The sequence below is a fragment of the Anabrus simplex genome, chromosome 8 (assembly GCF_040414725.1).
Source record: "Anabrus simplex isolate iqAnaSimp1 chromosome 8, ASM4041472v1, whole genome shotgun sequence".
NCBI classification, from domain to species: Eukaryota; Metazoa; Arthropoda; class Insecta; order Orthoptera; family Tettigoniidae; genus Anabrus; species Anabrus simplex.
The window spans coordinates 207,909,411-207,928,192 of NC_090272.1; the positions used below are offsets into that span (position 1 = coordinate 207,909,411).

General features: G+C 44.7%; 1 protein-coding gene across 1 annotated transcript in view; it reads left to right on the top strand.

Annotated features, from left to right (window-relative positions):
• Positions 1–10,307: 10,307 nt before the first annotated feature.
• Positions 10,308–18,782, top strand: part of LOC136878983 (calpain-12) — an 83,391-nt gene continuing 74,916 nt past the window's right edge. The window contains exons 1-2 of the mRNA XM_067152644.2: positions 10,308–10,425; positions 12,353–12,487. Of these exons, the coding sequence (XP_067008745.2) occupies positions 10,423–10,425; positions 12,353–12,487 (138 nt within the window). The 5' untranslated portion in view covers positions 10,308–10,422. The remainder of the gene's footprint in view (positions 10,426–12,352; positions 12,488–18,782) is intronic.

Sequence of the window (18,782 nt, forward strand, 5' to 3'; positions counted from 1 at the left end):
GCTGACCGCTGCTATCTGATCGAACCAGCCCTACCTTACGACCTGAAAAGACAGGGGGCGCACAGAACAACGGTGAATTTCGTAGCCTTTTTTCATATATAAGGGACAGTCAAATGAAAATCAAACATCCACTACAACCTCACCATGCAATGATTTTATTCAAAAGTAATTACCAAAGCAGCTTCTGTGGTGCAATTTTTAGTGTGATTAGCTGCCACCCCCGGAGGCCGGGGTTCGATTTCCGGCCCTGCCACGAAATTTGAAAAGTGGTACGAGGGCTGAAACGGGGTCCACTCAGCCTCGGGAGGTCAAATGAGTAGAGATGGGCTCGATTCCCACCTTAGCCATTCTCGAAGTGGTTTACATGGTTTCCCACTTGTTCTCCAGGCAAATGCCGGAATGGTACTTGACTTAAGGCCTCGGCCGCTTACTTCCCTCTTCCTTGTCTATCCCTTCCAGTCTTCTCATCCCCTCACGAGGCCCCTGTTCAGCATAACAGGTGAGGACGCCTGGGTCAGGTACTTCTCATTCTCCTAAGTTTCATCCCCCAACCCAATGTCTCACGTTCCAGGACACTACCCTTGAGACGATAGAGGTTGGATCCCTCGCTGAGTTCGAGGGAAAAACCAACCCTGGAGGGTTAAGAGATTAAGAAAGAAAGAAAAAAGAAAGAAAGAAAGAAAGAAAGAAAGAAAGAAAGAAAGAAATTACCAAAAGCGTTAATACATTTATCCCACTGGGAGATGAGACGATCAATTCCAGTTTTGTAGAAAGAGGTAGGTCGCTGACGGATACACAATCGCACCCATTCTAAAGCTGCGTTTACACTAGCGAAACTCCCTCGCGAAAGTCGCTCGGGCGAAACTTACTCGCTTCGAGTGAAATTTCGCACTACCCAAAACAGTGCGCAACTCAGAGCGAAAAATAGCGCGAGTGGGGCGAGCCGCCTTCGACAAGCCTGAAAGCTTCAGTTCTGGTTTTGCAGCCAACATGGAAACTTGTTTTGTCCCTCCAGCCACTACAATATTTCATCATCATATAGTAGATTAGTGTCAAAAAAGTGTGAGAAAGTTAAAATAAACTTCAGTTTTTGTAAGAAATTGAAGTGTTGCATTTTTCGTGTCGGTCAGTGTAAGTTCTTCACAGTGACCCAAGAATGCTTCAAAATAGGTACCGGTAGGTAGGACGAGGAAATTAGACAGAAGTACATAGATATGATTATTGAAAAGTTCCAAACAATGGACAGTAAGCAAGTTCAGGATATAGAGAGAGAAGGGACAGCATACAGGGATGCTGTAGTAGAAAAAGCAAGGGAATGCCTAAGAATAACTGTGAGTGAAGATGGAGAAAACGAACATCTTGGTGGAATTATGAAGTGAGAGCAGCTTATAAACATAGAAAGAAGGCGTATCAGAAATGGTTCAAACAAGGACTGATGCAGAGATGAGAGAAACAGAGCGAAACAAATACACAGTTCAAAAAAGTAGCGAAATATGTTTTTTAACGTCTGGTATGTGAACGTTAATTTCGTAGATGGGGTTCCAATAGTCGTACAGCATACCTTGAGACCTTAGCTACTCAGGGTATGTCAAATCAAAGTTATACTCCAGCTGTATGCGTAGCCATGCATTTAACTGTCAGGTGACCCCCCAAAACAAAGTGTGTCGTTGTGAGGTGCATAGACTACTGCGGTCATCTGAGCACGTTGTACGTAAAGCAGCACATCCCATGAGATATCCTAACGAGTTTCAAGTCGCAGAGGCCGTCACTTTGGTCCAGGAATGATGGACTTTTCGTCGTGTTGCTGTGGATCTCGATGTCTTTCCGTCAGTTATTCAATGTCTCTCCATCAGTTATTCAACGCTCGTGGAATCGCTACAATCGCTACAATGAGACAGGCCAGTTCACAAGGAGGGTTGGACAAGAACGTGGACGCATGACAACCCCACAGGATGACCGATATCTGACCATCTCTACGTTGCGGCGTCGTTCAGCAACTGCCACAGAACTGCAACAACACCTCAGGAGGGTCACTGGAGTCACTGTGTCTGACCAGACAGTAAGGAACAGGTTAAGAGAAGTGTCCTTATGACCCAGACGTCCTGTTCGAGTGCCCCGTTCAAGACAGCAACATCGCGCAGCACGCCTTCTGTTTGCCCGTACCCACGTAAACTGGCAACTTCGCCAATGGAGACCTGTGTTATTCACAGACGAGTCCAGATTTCCCCTGACACAACGTGATGGACGTCAATGTGTATGGAGACGCCGTGTGTTGTTTGCTGCATACGGTGTTGGCCCTGAACTCGTACTCATGCACGACAATGCCAGGGCTCATGTAGTGCGCATCACCAGAGCTGTCCTGCGAGAACTGGACATTCAAGAGATGGGATGGCCAGCAATGAGTCTCGACCTTAATCCCATCGAACATGTGTGGGATAGGCTTGACATAAGTGTTCGTGGGCGTCCTGTTACACCACAGACTCTCCAAGACCTCGAACAGGCTCCCATTGAAGAATGGGACCTGATACCGCAACGTGACCTCCGTCGACTTACACGGAGCATGCCACGTAGGTGCTAAGCTGTGATAAATGCTCGTGGAGGACATACACCATACTGAAGCTCTCCAACTGTGATAAAAATCCACCCTGGAAGACTGTTATCACTTTGTTTCCACGCCTATTTGGACATTACCGTTTGTGTTCTGAAAATGAGAGAGAATCCATTGATGTTCTTTTGTATACTTCACCGGTAACGAATAAAGGTTTAGTTGGTAATATACCTGGGTGTGAAGTATTGTTTTGTGGAGCACGGTATACGTTCAAAAACATGTTCCCCTATTTTTTTTATCTGTGTAGTTGTTCAATCCAAGAAGTCAAGGGACGATTTCGGTAATAACCTAGAAATGCTAGATCAAGCATCAGGGAAAGTATTAAAGAATCTTAGAAAGGGATGAAAAAAAGAAAATGAGTAGTGATTTGGTAAATCGGGTGAACTGATAATAGATCCCATGGAATCACTGGACAGGCTGAACGAATACTTTGTAAATATGGTAAGATGGCAACACCACCTCGCAAAGCCCCTTTGAAATCGCCCGCCCGCGAGCGAATTCAAATGAGCTATGCGAGACGGTGTTGCGAAATCTCCACATGACTTAATACCGGCTTGAGAGTAATGCCGTGAAGTCAACATCAAACACAAACACACCGTATGTTTCAGCCGGTGTCACCGTGTTCAGATTTAGCAACACCGCCTCGCATAGCTTATTCGAGTTCGATCTGATTGGCTAACTTAAGAAGTCGATAAAATGACAACGGCGCGGGATATCGAAATATTATTCTGAAATAATTATCAGTATGACCAACCCTTAAACGCTCATATACCCCGTTCACGTTGTTTAAAACCACCCGCAGGCGCGCGGCTGTGAGCTTGCATCCGGGAGAAAGTAGGTTCGAATCCCACTATCGGCAGCCCTGAAAATGGTTTTCCGTGGTTTCCCATTTTCACACCAGGCAAATGCTGGGGCTGTACCTTAATTAAGGCCACGGCCGCTTCCTTCCAACTCCTAGGCCTTTCCTATCCCATCGTCGCCATAAGACCTATCTGTGTCGGTGCGACGTAAAGCAACTAGCAAAAAATACACTGACTGACAGAGCAAATGCAACACCAAGAAGGAGTGGTTCGAAAGGGATGAAAGTTGGGGAAAAAACAGAGACGGCACGGACGAATAATTGATGTTTATTTCAAACCTATATGCAGGTTACACAATGCGCACGGCATCGACTCAGTAGGATGTAGGACCACCGCGAGCGGCGATGCACGCAGAAACACGTCGAGGTACAGAGTCAATAAGAGTGCGGATGGTGTCCTGAGGGATGGTTCTCCATTCTCTGTCAACCATTTGCCACAGTTGGTCGTCCGTACGAGGCTGGGGCAGAGTTTGCAAACAGCGTCCAATGAGATCCCACACGTGTTCGATTGGTGAGAGATCCGGAGAGTACGCTGGCCACGGAAGCATCTGTACACCTCGTAGAGCCTGTTGGGAGATGCGAGCAGTGTGTGGGCGGGCATTATCCTGCTGAAACAGAGCATTGGGCAGCCCCTGAAGGTACGGGAGTGCCACCGGCCGCAGCACATGCTGCACGTAGCGGTGGGCATTTAACGTGCCTTGAATACGCACTAGAGGTGACGTGGAATCATACGCAATAGCGCCCCAAACCATGATGCCGCGTTGTCTAGCGGTAGGGCGCTCCACAGTTACTGCCGGATTTGACCTTTCTCCACGCCGACGCCACACTCGTCTGCGGTGACTATCACTGACAGAACAGAAGCGTGACTCATCGGAGAACACGACGTTCCGCCATTCCCTCATCCAAGTCGCTCTAGCCCGGCACCATGCCAGGCGTGCACGTCTATGCTGTGGAGTCAATGGTAGTCTTCTGAGCGGACGCCCGGAGTGCAGGCCTCCTTCAACCAATCGACGGGAAATTGTTCTGGTCGATATTGGAACAGCCAGGGTGTCTTGCACATGCTGAAGAATGGCGGTTGACGTGGCGTGCGGGGCTGCCACCGCTTGGCGGCGGATGCGCCGATCCTCGCGTGCTGACGTCACTCGGGCTGCGCCTGGACCCCTCGCACGTGCCACATGTCCCTGCGCCAACCATCTTCGCCACAGGCGCTGCACCGTGGACACATCCCTATGGGTATCAGCTGCGATTTGACGAAGCGACCAACCTGCCCTTCTCAGCCCGATCACCATACCCCTCGTAAAGTCGTCTGTCTGCTGGAAATGCCTCCGTTGACGGCGGCCTGGCATTCTTAGCTATACACGTGTCCTGTGGCACACGACAACACGTTCTACAATGACTGTCGGCTGAGAAATCACGGTACGAAGTGGGCCATTCGCCAACGCCGTGTCCCATTTATCGTTCGCTACGTGCGCAGCACAGCGGCGCATTTCACATCATGAGCATACCTCAGTGACGTCAGTCTACCCTGCAATTGGCATAAAGTTCTGACCACTCCTTCTTGGTGTTGCATTTGCTCTGTCAGTCAGTGTAAAAATAAAAAATAAAACCACCCTCTATATTGAGTAGATTTCGAACCTCGACCTCCTAGGTAAAAAGTCAATGTCAGCAACACCTTGTTATCATACCCCTTGTCATAAATCCAATGTGAGTGATCTACTGGACTACTATTCCAACTCCTAAGCACAGTAGTAGCCCACTTCAAATAGATGACTGCTGCAATCCTAGAGGAAGTGCACTACGTAGTTAAGAAAATAATACATAATTCTTAGCTTCTTATGGAGAATTAGAAGATGACTACCTTTCCAAATAAGCACATATTTCACTGTAGTGCACTTATTAGCCTGAAGTAAAGTTTCCTGCGGTGTTCATTAGCGAGAGAAGGTAAACTTGATTCAGTGCCAAACGCTGTCACGGTAGCGTATTGCGGGTTGCCGTTTCTACCGGCCTCAGTTGGAGCCTGTGATTACGTTGCAGAGGGGTTTCAGTTAGTACACTATCAAGTTGTCAATGTCGAGGGACAGTGGAAGCTTCTGTGACCTAAAAATCGATCAAATCTGCAGGCAAATATGTCCTTAAAAATAGCTAAATAATGACCCAAGAAATTGAAAATATGACCAAACACGTATTTCCAACGAATGATCTTCGCCCTAGTTCTTTTATATTAAAGATAAAATTCATTATAGAATCTTTTTGTCCTCATCCTTTCTTAACCCGTGTTGGTTTTCCCCTCGGACTCAACGAAGGATCCCACCTCTACCGCCTCAAGGGTAGTGGCCTGGAGCGTGAGACTTTGGGTCGGGGAATACAACTGCGGAGAAGGACCGGTACCTCGCCCAGGCTGCCTTACTTTCTATGCTGAACAGAGGCCTTATGGGGGGATATTGGAAAGGATAGACAAGGAAGAGGGAAGAAAGCGGCCGTGGCCTTAAGTTAGGTTCTAACCCGGTATTTGCCTGGAGGAGAAGTGGGAAACAACGGATATCCACTTCGAGGACGGCTGAGGTGGGAATCGAATTCCCCTATACTCAGTTGACCTCCCGAGACTGAGTGGACGCCGTTCCAGTCCTCGTACTGTGTTATTGAACTGTACTGCTTCAATTAATTTTCTTACTAGTTCCTTTAATTTAATTCCACTAGTCTATATTATACATCAGAACTATCGTCCTACTCCATGGCTAAATGGTTAGCGTGCTGGCCTTTCGTCACAGGGGTTCCGGGTTCGATTCCCGGCAGGGTCTGGAATTTTAACCATCATTGGTTAATTTCGCTGGCACTCGGGCTGGGTGTATGTGTCGTCTTCATCATCATTTCATTCTCATCACGACGCGCAGGTCACGTACGGGAGTCAAAACAAAAGACCTGCTCCAGGCCTCTCCGGAGGCCACACGGCATTTTTTATATAACTCAGAACTCTGTGACACTACTTGTTCCACGGCCATGAACGGCGGATGCGGATGCTTTGTAAGAATGTTGAGAATGAAGGATTCATGAAACACTCACAGTGTGATCGTTTCCTGAAAGGTATTCCAACTGGAAAATAGCAACTATCAACATATTCACAACATAATCACTTCATCCCCCAGCCTCTCTCTACAACACCTAGCACTCAACAGGAAGCAGGGATTATAATGTACAGAGCTGTCAAAATACATGTTGTACTTCAAAAGCTCACAGTGTGGTCTGCTGAAAGAGTGTAGATAAAACGAAGAAGAGAAACAGATGAATCACAATCACGGAAAAAATAACTATTATTTCTTTCTTTCTTTCTTTCTTTCTTTCTTTCTTTCTTTCTTTCTTTCTTTCTTTCTTTCTTTCTTAGTCTGTTTACCCTCCATGGCTGGTTTTCCCCTAGGACTCAGCGAGGGCAGGAGCTTGAGACTTTGGGTCGGGGATATAGCGGGGTAGGAGGACCAGTACCTCCCTCATGGCGCCTCACCTGCTATGCTGAACAGGAGCCTTGGGGGAGGGAGGGATAGACAAGGAAGAGGCCGTGGCCTTAAGTTAGGTAACCATCCCGGCATTTTCCTGGAGGAGAAGTGGGACACCATAGAAAATCCCTTCGAGGATGGCTGAGGAGAGAATCGAACTCCCCTCTACTCAGTTGACCTCCCGAGGCTGAGTGGATCCCGTTCCAGCTCTCGTAGCACTTTTCAAATTTCGTAGCAGATCCAGGAATCGAATCCGGGAGTCAAGAAGTACATTACAAGTAAAAATTACATTCATTGTGTATAAAAAGTAACGATTACAAGTAAAAATGACTAAAAATGTAGTCGTTATAAGTAATTCGATTACTATTACTCAATTAATACCCAACTATGGTGTGAACTATGCTTTCAATGCTGCTCATATGCAGCTCGAACTTTTTTTTAGAATTCCATGAACAAGGCAGTTATAGTTAGAGCTCTACACGGATGCTGATATCCACGAAGTTAGTGTCTTGGCGGATGCAAACTATATGGCAGTGCGGATAATTTTGCTGATAATTTCTAAATAATTAAGTTTATTGATTTTCACTCAGGTATACTCTTATTTTTGCTTGTGGTTAGGCGACCCTTGATTGTGGTATTGGAGAACGGTGATATAATAAATAGCCTTGAGACCATAAAGCCGTAAATATGACTAAAGCCTAACTGGCTCCTAGCCGCAATTAATGGAAAAAAAGAACAAAGGTCAGTACAGCGGTAGTTGTCCTTCATAAACCTATGACTGTAGGGGTTCTGGTGTCAGGTATCAGGCCTATTGTATTACGTTAACAGATCTATCCGTTACAATACCTTGGGTTTAATATACTGGAGTTAAATATTTACAATATCCGTGGATATCCATTCACGGATGCGGATAATCTTTTGCATATCCGCACAGGGCTCTATTATAGTGCAACGAATCTCAACCATTAAGTCATTATCTTGATTTCATTCATATACTTCCTGTTTTTGTAGAATGATATGGTAGGCGTAGATGTATATGGTAGATGTTATGCTTCTCAAGGTGGACTTCAGTAGGCTGGCCGACAGTAGGAGCAGTCCGACTCGTTGGCTGAACGGTCAGCGTACTGGCCTTTGGTTCAGAGGGTCCCGGGTTCGATTCCCGGCCGGGTCGGGAATTTTAACCTTAATCGGTTAATTCCAATGGCTGGGTGTATGTGCTGTCTTCATCATCATTTCATCCTCATCACGACGCGCAGGTCACCTACGGGTGTCAAATAGAAAGACCTGCACCTGGGAACCCGTCCTGGGATATCCCGGCACTAAAAGCCATACATTTCATTACATTTCAGTAGAACCAAGAACCCAAAACATGAGCAAGTGTTTCTTTCTCTCTGAGACATTTAAACAGAGGTCTCCGTCCTGAGTTCTACCTAGAACAGTTCGCACTGCAGAAACATTTGATGACATCTTAATTGCCTCCCGTTATTCGCTGCAAGAAAGTACACTGACTGACAGAGCAAATGCAACACCAAGAAGGAGTGGTCAGAACTTTATGCCAATTGCAGGGTAGACTGACGTCACTGAGGTATGCTCATGATGTGAAAAGCGCCGCTGTGCTGCGCTCGTAGCGAACGATAAATGGGACACGGCGTTGGCGAATGGCCCACTTCGTACCGTGATTTCTCAGCCGACAGTCATTGTAGAACGTGTTGTCGTGTGCCACAGGACACGTGTATAGCTAAGAATGCCAGGCCGCCGTCAACGGAGGCATTTCCAGCAGACAGACGACTTTACGAGAGGTATGGTGATCGGGCTGAGAAGGGCAGGTTGGTCGTTTCGTCAAATCGCAGCCGATACCCATAGGGATGTGTCCACGGTGCAGCGCCTGTGGCGAAGATGGTTGGCGCAGGGACATGTGGCACGTGCGAGGGGTCCAGGCGCAGCCCGAGTGACGTCAGCACGCGAGGATCGGCGCATCCGCCGCCAAGCGGTGGCAGCCCCGCACGCCACGTCAACCGCCATTCTTCAGCATGTGCAAGACACCCTGGCTGTTCCAATATCGACCAGAACAATTTCCCGTCGATTGGTTGAAGGAGGCCTGCACTCCCGCCGTCCGCTCAGAAGACTACCATTGACTCCACAGCATAGACGTACACGCCTGGCATGGTGCCGGGCTAGAGCGACTTGGATGAGGGAATGGCGGAACGTCGTGTTCTCCGATGAGTCATGCTTCTGTTCTGTCAGTGATAGTCACCGCAGACGAGTGTGGCGTCGGCGTGGAGAAAGATCAAATCCGGCAGTAACTGTGGAGCGCCCTACCGCTAGACAACGCGGCATCATGGTTTGGGGCGCTATTGCGTATGATTCCACGTCACCTCTAGTGCGTATTCAAGGCACGTTAAATGCCCACCGCTAGGTGCAGCATGTGCTGCGGCCGGTGGCACTCCCGTACCTTCAGGGGCTGCCCAATGCTCTGTTTCAGCAGGATAATGCCCGCCCACACACTGCTCGCATCTCCCAACAGGCTCTACGAGGTGTACAGATGCTTCCGTGGCCAGCGTACTCTCCGGATCTCTCACCAATCGAACACGTGTGGGATCTCATTGGACGCCGTTTGCAAACTCTGCCCCAGCCTCGTACGGACGACCAACTGTGGCAAATGGTTGACAGAGAATGGAGAACCATCCCTCAGGACACCATCCGCACTCTTATTGACTCTGTACCTCGACGTGTTTCTGCGTGCATCGCCGCTCGCGGTGGTCCTACATCCTACTGAGTCGATGCCGTGCGCATTGTGTAACCTGCATATCGGTTTGAAATAAACATCAATTATTCGTCCGTGTCGTCTCTGTTTTTTTCCCCAACTTTCATCCCTTTCGAACCACTCCTTCTTGGTGTTGCATTTGCTCTGTCAGTCAGTGTATTTGGTGTTGTCTGATCTCGTTGTTGACAGAGTGTACTCTACACCAATCCCCTTATAAGGCAAAGAGCACCAAATTGTAATTTTACGATTTCTTAGCCCTTGGCAGATTTTTCTTGAATTTGGAAGGCCACTGCCTTTTTTGGAGATTCTGTTAATATATGTGATTTGCGTCGTTTCAGATGACAGATCTCGCATCTTTAAAACGTAATGTTACTGGCTTTGCGAAGAGCGTTGCAAGACTCATACGTTGCAGATGCACTTCCCAGGTTGCTTTAACGAGTTCAAGGATCGCACACCGCTGAACACCTGAAAGCAAACGCCGATCATTGACAGAAGGAATAAAGTGAATATATAGATAACAAAGTGTGTGTACATAAGTGCCCCTGTCCGTATGCTTGAAAAATCCTTGCAGTCTTATCGCCTAAACTAAGAAGTCTGATGATAAACCAATGTGAACAGAGGTATCACTGTGGTTAGTTTCATTCTTCAAAGAACTCACTTGCGCAACAGACAGGTGTGTGTGTGTGATTGTGTCGTCTAAGTCATGGTAAGTAAGGGCATTAACATTCATTTTAACACTTTAATCCCCAGCACAAAATGAAAATAAGTTGGGTTTTTTTTTTTTTTTTTCTAGTTGCTTTACGTCGCACCGACACAGATAGGTCTTATGGCGACGATGGGATAGGAAAGGGCTAGGAATGGCAAGGAAGCGGCCGTGGCCTTAATTAAGGAACAACTCAAGCATGCCTGGCGTGAAAATGGGAGACAACGGAAAACCATCTTCAAGGCTGCCGACAGTTGGGTTCGAACACACTGTCTCCCGAATGCAAGCTCACAGCTACCTCACGGCCAACTTGCTCGGTAAAACGAAGTGTAGTCTGCGCTGTGGTCTTGAAAAGGGACACATTCACAAAAAGTAATAGTAATAATAATAATAATAATAATAATAATAATAATAATAATAATAATAATAATAATAATAATAGACCGGACGAGTTGGCTGTGCGGTTAGGGGCGCGCACCTGTCAGCTTGCATCATGGAAATAGTGGGTCCGAACCCCACTGTCGGCAGTCCTGAATATGGTTTTCCGTGGTTTCCCATTTTCACACAGGCATTAATAATAATAGACAGGGCGTGTTGGCCGTGCGGTTAGGGGCGCGCAGCTATGAGCTTGCATCCGGGAGATAGTGGGTTGGAACCCCACTGTCGGAAGCCCTGAGGATGGTTTTCCGTGATTTCCCGTTTTCACACCAGGAAAATGCTGGGGCTGTTCATTAATTAAGACCACGGCCGCTTCCTTCCCACTCCTAGGTCTTTGCTATCTCGTAGTCGATAAGACCTGTGTGTGTCGGTGGGACGTAGAGCAAATTGCATAGTAATAATAATAATAATACAAAGACAAAGTCACCTCCGTACACGCCATGAAGGCCCTTGGAGGAGTGGAAGGTAAGGGCTTCCACCATTGTTAACCGCGGCACGTGATGGGGTGGAGTGGTTAGCTCTACGTCCGGCCGTCTTTGCTCCCAGAAATTAATCTGGTACTCATTTTTGGTGTAGGCTGAGTGAACTTCAGGGCCATATGCACCTCCGGAAGTGGAAATCTCGTTTCTTAAATTTTACGACTTCCTGACGGGGATTCGAACCCACGTCCTTCCGAGCTAACCGAGCACGCCTTTACCGCCTCGGCCAGGCAGCCCCTAATAATAATAATAATAATAATAATAATAATAATAATAATAATAATAATAATAATAATAATAATAATAATAATAATAATAATAATAATAATAATAATAATACTTTCCGAGTGAAGTGAAAGGGGGTAAGATTTCAAGATACTTTATTAAGAATTCCCGTCTTTCGGAGTTAAAAGAGGCGTTTCAGTGATCAAAAAACACAGTACTTTAACAGGCAATGTGTTAAAATTAGTTTGGTGATGATGAATGTTGTTTAAGAGGTAAAACAGTGTGATTATCAGCCCCAAATAAATGTTAGTTCTTATTTACGTATGAACTGTGCATTTTCATAAAACAATAACCTATTTTTTTCTTAGTATTAAATTGATCATGCCGGTCACTGTAATGTGTTTATGTAAAAGAAAGGAGCATGGGTCTTAACCGCTCTACGACCAGAAGTAAATAATTAAATAAATCCTTCTTGATGTTCCAAAGTCTTATCTAATCAGAGTCATGATTCCTTAGAAAGACGAGTCAGTGAAAGTCATGCCCTCTGTGTGTAAAAAGTGCTGCATTTACGGACAGCGTGAAAATGTAATTAAATTTATCAAAATAATGTAATATCTGTGTGATTCCAGTGAACTTATAGAGCCAAAAGCTGTTGTCAATTTTTCATATTTATGAACTCGCATAAGGAATTAATGGTTCATAAATACATCCTGATAACAATTTTTGAAAGTATTCATTTTTTGTGATCGTGATACCCAATATTTTAACCTGTATTTCTTTTTCTGTAGACGGAAGAGGCTGAGACTCCATTGCTAGGGGATGAGCTGTTTGTTGACGAAGATTTTCCAGCTAATGATGACAGTCTCTTCAAGAATGGCGAAAGACCCGGTTATTCACCCATTACAGGATGGAAGCGGCCATGGGTGAGACAATTTGTACCTTCTGAAAATGTTGTGCTCCTTAACGTGACGTTCTTGAAAGCTTGAAGTATGAAAGGAAATATCATTTCAAATTTAAGCATCAATAATCAAAATAAACCAACGAGCTGAAGTTTCGCTTCGAAACAAACATAGTGGTTTTCAAATTGCGTGAACAAGTTGATATATAGGGCAAAACTGACGGGAGATCTGTAATGTTTCGATGGCAAGACAATTGCATTTGCCCATACTCATCAGTTGCTAGGTAGCAACGCATGCATGTGCATATTTGGGTTTTTTTTCTATTTTTTTTTTTTTGCTTTACGTCGCACCGACACAGATAGGTCTTATGGCGACGATGGGATAGGGAAGAGCTAGGAAGTGGAAGTGACCGTGGCCTTGATTAAGGTACAGCCCCAGCATTTACCTGGTGTGAAAATGGGAAACCACGGAAAACCATTTTCAGGGCTGCCGACAGTGGGGTTCGAACCTACTATCTCTCGAGTGAGAGAATTACTCTATACTATTGGTGTACCAATCCGGATTTAGGAACGAAATGAGAACTTCGGATAATATATTTGCCATTAAAACAATACTGGATGAATACTTAATGAGGAAAGGTGGTAAATTATTTGTTACAGCTATACATTTAAAGAAAGCGTTCGAATCTGTCAGCACACGAGCGGTCGCTGCGTTGCAGACTAGAATAAGCGTGTTAAATAAAATGATTAATGCCATACAGGAGCTGTATTCAGAGGTTAAATGCAAGATTAAAGTACAGAAAGGCTTAACGTAGGAGAGATACATTCAAATATTGGACTAAAACATTTTACACACCTATCAGCTGTTCATACATTTTACTAACGATATTTTGGATAATGGAAGGAAAGATAATATAACAAACCCACGTCTTAACAAAAAGGTCGGGATGAGTGGCTCAGACGGTTGAGGCGCTGGTCTTCTGACCCCAACTTGCTCAAATAATACGTCAGCCTCGTATTGGTAGATTTACTGGATGTAAAAGAACTCGTGCACCTCGGCGTCTCCGAAAACCGTAAAAGTAATTAGTGGGACGTAAAGCCAATAACATCAACTATACTAATATATAAAGGGTAAAAATATAGAAAGGGAAACTCAAGGATTATTACATAGAATGTTACTTGAAATGCTTCCCATTTTACCTTATAATGATCGAGGAAGAGAGATGTGTTCAATACGCTTGCCAGGGACCAACCCGCCCGTCCCTAGAAGTACATTTACTTTTATAATAAGAAATACAGTTTTAGACGCCATACTCCATAGCTTATAACGGTGATTGGTACACGGTAGGGCTCTCTAAAGACTAGGTATGCTCGCCCGCCGTTATGGTTCATTCCTGCACTACGTTGGTAAGGCAGTTGGCCGCCCCAGCTTTATATATCCCTCTTTTTTACTGTTCTCGACGCTAGAAAATAATGCTAAACTAACATACTGTAAAAATACTCATTCTCAGTATTACTCAAACGATTACCTTATTGTGTAATTTTACTCGAGACGGTGATTGTAAAAGCAATAATTTGATAATTTTCCTTTTAATAAACAAACAAACTAGGGATGCACTCTCACCGGAGAAATATTAGAAAAAATAGCTTAACAATAAATCGTTTTTTTATTATTATGTTATTGATAAGTAGATAGGTTGTTCGTAAGCTATGCGCCGCGGTACCGTCTAATCAAATGACGGACATTGTGGTATTGATATAGGCTACTGTCATTCTTAAAACGTGGAATTTGACGTGGTAATCGGTCAGTGTTGAAGATATATAAATTGTGATAGAAGATTTGGTACCACATGATCTCAGTCGGTATTTCATACTTGCGTAAAATTGATTCAGCGTTATTTTCAATGATGTCGAAATAATAAGAAAAATATTCTTCGAACAAAAACAACGCTGAAATGTGATGTATAAAGAAGAACACCCCCAAGTACCTGGGATTCTTTAAGTTTATTTCTTTCTTCTAAAATTCAGTCCCTTTTCTTATTTACCAGTATTTAAAAAACATTCTGTGCAAAATAAACTTTATTTTTGGTGAGTATTTTTTTTTTACAAGTTGCTTTACGTCGCACCGACACAGATAGGTCTTATGGCGACGATGGAACAGGGAAGGGCTAGGAGTGGGAAGGAAGCACCCGTGGCCTTAATTAAAGTACAGCCCCAGCATTTGCCTGGTGTGAAAATGGGAAACCACGGAAGAATATTTTCAGTGCTGCCGATAGCGGGGTTCGAACACACTATCTCCCGAATACCGGATACTGGCCGCACTTAAGCGACTGCAACTATCGAGCTCGGTTTTGGTGAGTGTTATTAATCTCATCAGCTTATGCAGTTGTAATGAAGAGAGGATTTTAGTTTGTTTAACCGAACATTCATGAAACAAATAATTACATTCGGGAAGAAAATAGGAATAGTTAACTACTTCTATAGCTGAATCTTCTCCCCGAACCTGAAATATTGCACTGATAATCAGTTACCAGTGACTTATAAGGGGAGTGACCTACTAGCTGTGGAGAATATTGAAAAATTTTGACTTTGGCAAAGTTAAGAGTAGGCCTACTTCTTTTTTGCTTTGAGGAGTAGTAGTATGATTTCTCAACACGACTCACCTTATTAAATGTCAAAGGGTTGCAACAGTCCGCCTCTGTGGTGCAGTGATTAGTGTGATTTGCTGCCACCCCCGGAGGCCCGGGTTCGATTCCCGGCTCTGCCATGAAATTTGAAAAGTGGTACGAGGGCTGGGATGGGGTCCACTCAGCCTCGGTAGAGGTGGGTTCGATTCCTACCTCAGCCATCCGTGTTTTCCCATTTTTCCTCCAGGCAAGTGCCGGGATGGTACCTAACTTAAGACCACGGCCGCTTCCTTCCCTCTTCCTTGTCTATCCCTTCCAATATTCCCATCCCCCGCCCAGACCCCTGTTCAGCACAGTAGGTGAGGCCGCCTTACGAGGTACTGGTCATCCTCCCCAGTAGGATCCCTCGACTCAATGTCTCACGCTCCAGGACACTGCCCTTGAGACGGTAGAGGTGGGATCCCTCGCTGAGTCCGAGGGAAAAACCAACCCTGGAGGGTAAACAGATTAGAAAAGAAAGAAAGAAAGAGAAAGAAAGAAAGAAAGAAAGAAAGAAAGAAAGGGTTACAACATTGGTTAACTTGCTCAGGCAGCACATAAAAAAAGATATTTGAGTAATATTTTACAAATTTACTGTCTTCTTTTTATTACAGTATTTATAAAACAATAACATTCCATTTCTTTCTTACATTTTTCTATTCTTTTCCGAAGCAGTTCCATACATTTTACCTCGTTTCCATACTTTTTTTAAAGTCCGCAACAATATAGGATAGAATTTTGAAGAAGTGTCTAACATTTTTTTCTTTTAAATTACAGCATGTTGGAGAATATGTACTGCTACATTTATCATTCAAATTTTTCTCCGTTACAAGATTTGCACCATTTTGCATTATATAATGCTTATAGTCCCCATAGTACCGGTAGACCTCACAGTTCCAAATTAATTTCATAAATTCACAATTTCGTTTCTTTAGATCACCCCAATGTTAAAAAAGACGAATATTTCAGAGCTTGAGTCAGAAAGCTTATAGTTTAGGCCTACCACAGATCTTGGTTTACAAAAATCCATTTATTGTATTACAACCAACGTTAAACAAATTATTTCTTCCCTATGAAGTTAGTTTTGACAAATATTGTAACTGTGGTGTTTGGATGTTGAACTCCTGTTGCCGGACTTTAGGGGCAGAACTGAATATTGAATGATCAATGTGTCTGAATTAAGGGATGTAGTAACGTCAGCGGGAGCTGGAAGCAGGTTTAAGTCAGCAGTTGAAGTAGAAGGTGTAGACGAGGCAGTGGAGGCATAATGCAGACCAGAAGAGAATCTAAACAACCTGTATACCGCAGTAGAGACATTACTACAATTAGCTGCAGAACAACCCACCATTATGTAGTAAACATCCACACAAATATAGCACTATTCTGTCCCTGCACGCAGTGATTAAAGCAATACGTTCAACGTGACGGAGCGAGCGCTCGTAGGATAAACTAGAGTTTGATCACATGGCCAATTGCTCATGTATGAACCAAAATGGCGGCTAAACATACCCATCTTATAGAGCCTTATTAGTTCACGGAACGAAGAGGATGACGTCACTGACACCTAGAATGAGGCCGAGAATTTGTTACCAACCATTGCCACATACTGTCCACACGGCAAGAAAAAAAGTACTTGTAACCTATCTTTGCACATCCAGGCCAATCTTTGTCATGAGAACAGTGGAGGGACCACACTCCCTTCGAGAGGCTCTTTTCTATCGCCGCGGCGCATACTGTCCGCACGGCAAGAAAAAAAGTATAGCCATATCAAACCAACAGTTGGCAGCATTGTCGTTCCTCTCGGCACTCCCTCTCAGCGTTAGTATTAATAGTGCGACAGTGAACTTACTTGCGCCACCTAGCGGTCGCTCGTGTTACTAAACCGTGGGTGCTCCTTTCTATAGCTTCGCCATATAGAGATATAATGTTTGTATGGAATGGCTAATCTCAGGATCTACTGGACCGATTCTAAAAATTATTTTACTAATGTGAATATACGTTATCCCTGAGGGACATGGGCTGTATTTTATTTTCAAAACAATTCGAGGCATGGCGAAAAGTGGTGATGAAGAAAATGTCCAAATTTACCGATATTATTTTGATTAACGAGAAAGAAAATAATCTACAAGACTTGAAAGTAAACACAACAATAACTTCTTAACTACAAAATAGTTCTTAATCAGTCAACGTCATGATAACGAAATCTACAAAAATTCTCCTCACACATAATTAACAGGTAATAAAATACCTAAAGGAAAGAATGAAATGCCCGGGCAGCGCCGGGTAATATACCTAGTTAATAACAAAGAAATCCCTGGCCTGGTTTTCACAAATGACTTCTTTCTGTGCAATTTATAACATAATCGAGTTTAGAAGGCTGTTGTGTGTTGTCAATATCTTCATACACATTTATTTATTTATTTATTTATTTATTTATTTATTTATTTATTTATTTATTTATTTATTTATTACTTTAAGGCACGGTTACCGATATACTGTTGAAATAGGTTATGTTTGTTATCGTTGATGATGCTTGTTGTTTAAAGGGGCCAAACATCTAAGGTCATCGGCCCCTTTGTTGTTGTTGTTGTTGTTGTTGTTTAAAGGGGCCTAATGGCTGAAATAGGTTAAATTATTTATAATTTTTATCAAGTGTTGACGATCAAAACAGGAAGTTACATTAAAGACTTCGCATCAGCCACAGTTGGTATGTTCGATTCTTGTTGCATCACATCTCGCATTGGGGCATCCCGCGTCATAAACGGCCGAGTCCTGTCTGTTTGTATAAGTGTCAAGAACATTGTTTATTATTAATACACTGACTGACAGAGCAAATGCAACACCAAGAAGGAGTGGTCAGAACTTTATGCCAATTGCAGGGTAGACTGACGTCACTGAGGTATGCTCATGATGTGAAATGCGCCGCTGTGCTGCGCACGTAGCGAACGATAAATGGGACACGGCGTTGGCGAATGGCCCACTTCGTACCGTGATTTCTCAGCCGACAGTCATTGTAGAGCGTCTTGTCGTGTGCCACAGGACACGTGTATAGCTAAGAATGCCAGGCCGCCGTCAACGGAGGCATTTCCAGCAGACAGACGACTTTACGAGGGGTATGGTGATCGGGCTGAGAAGGGCAGGTTGGTCGCTTCGTCAAATCGCAGCCGATACCCATAGGGATGTGTCCACGGTGCAGCGCCTGTGGCGAAGATGGTTGGCGCAGGGACATGTGGCACGTGCGAGGGGCCCAGGCGCAGCCCGAGTGACGTCAGCACGCGTGGATCGGCGCATCCGCCGCCAAGCGGTGGCAGCCCCGCACGCCACGTCAACCGCCATTCTTCAGCATGTGCAAGACACCCTGGCTGTTCCAATATCGACCAGAACAATTTCCCGTCGATTGGTTGAAGGAGGCCTGCACTGCCGGCGTCCGCTCAGAAGACTACCATTGACTCCACAGCATAGACGTGCACCCCTGGCATGGTGCCGGGCTAGAGCGACTTGGATGAGGGAATGGCGGAACGTCGTGTTCTCCGATGAGTCACGCTTCTGTTCTGTCAGTGATAGTCACCGCTGACGAGTGTGGCGTCGGCGTGGAGAAAGGTCAAATCCGGCAGTAACTGTGGAGCGCCCTACCGCTAGACAACGCGGCATCAT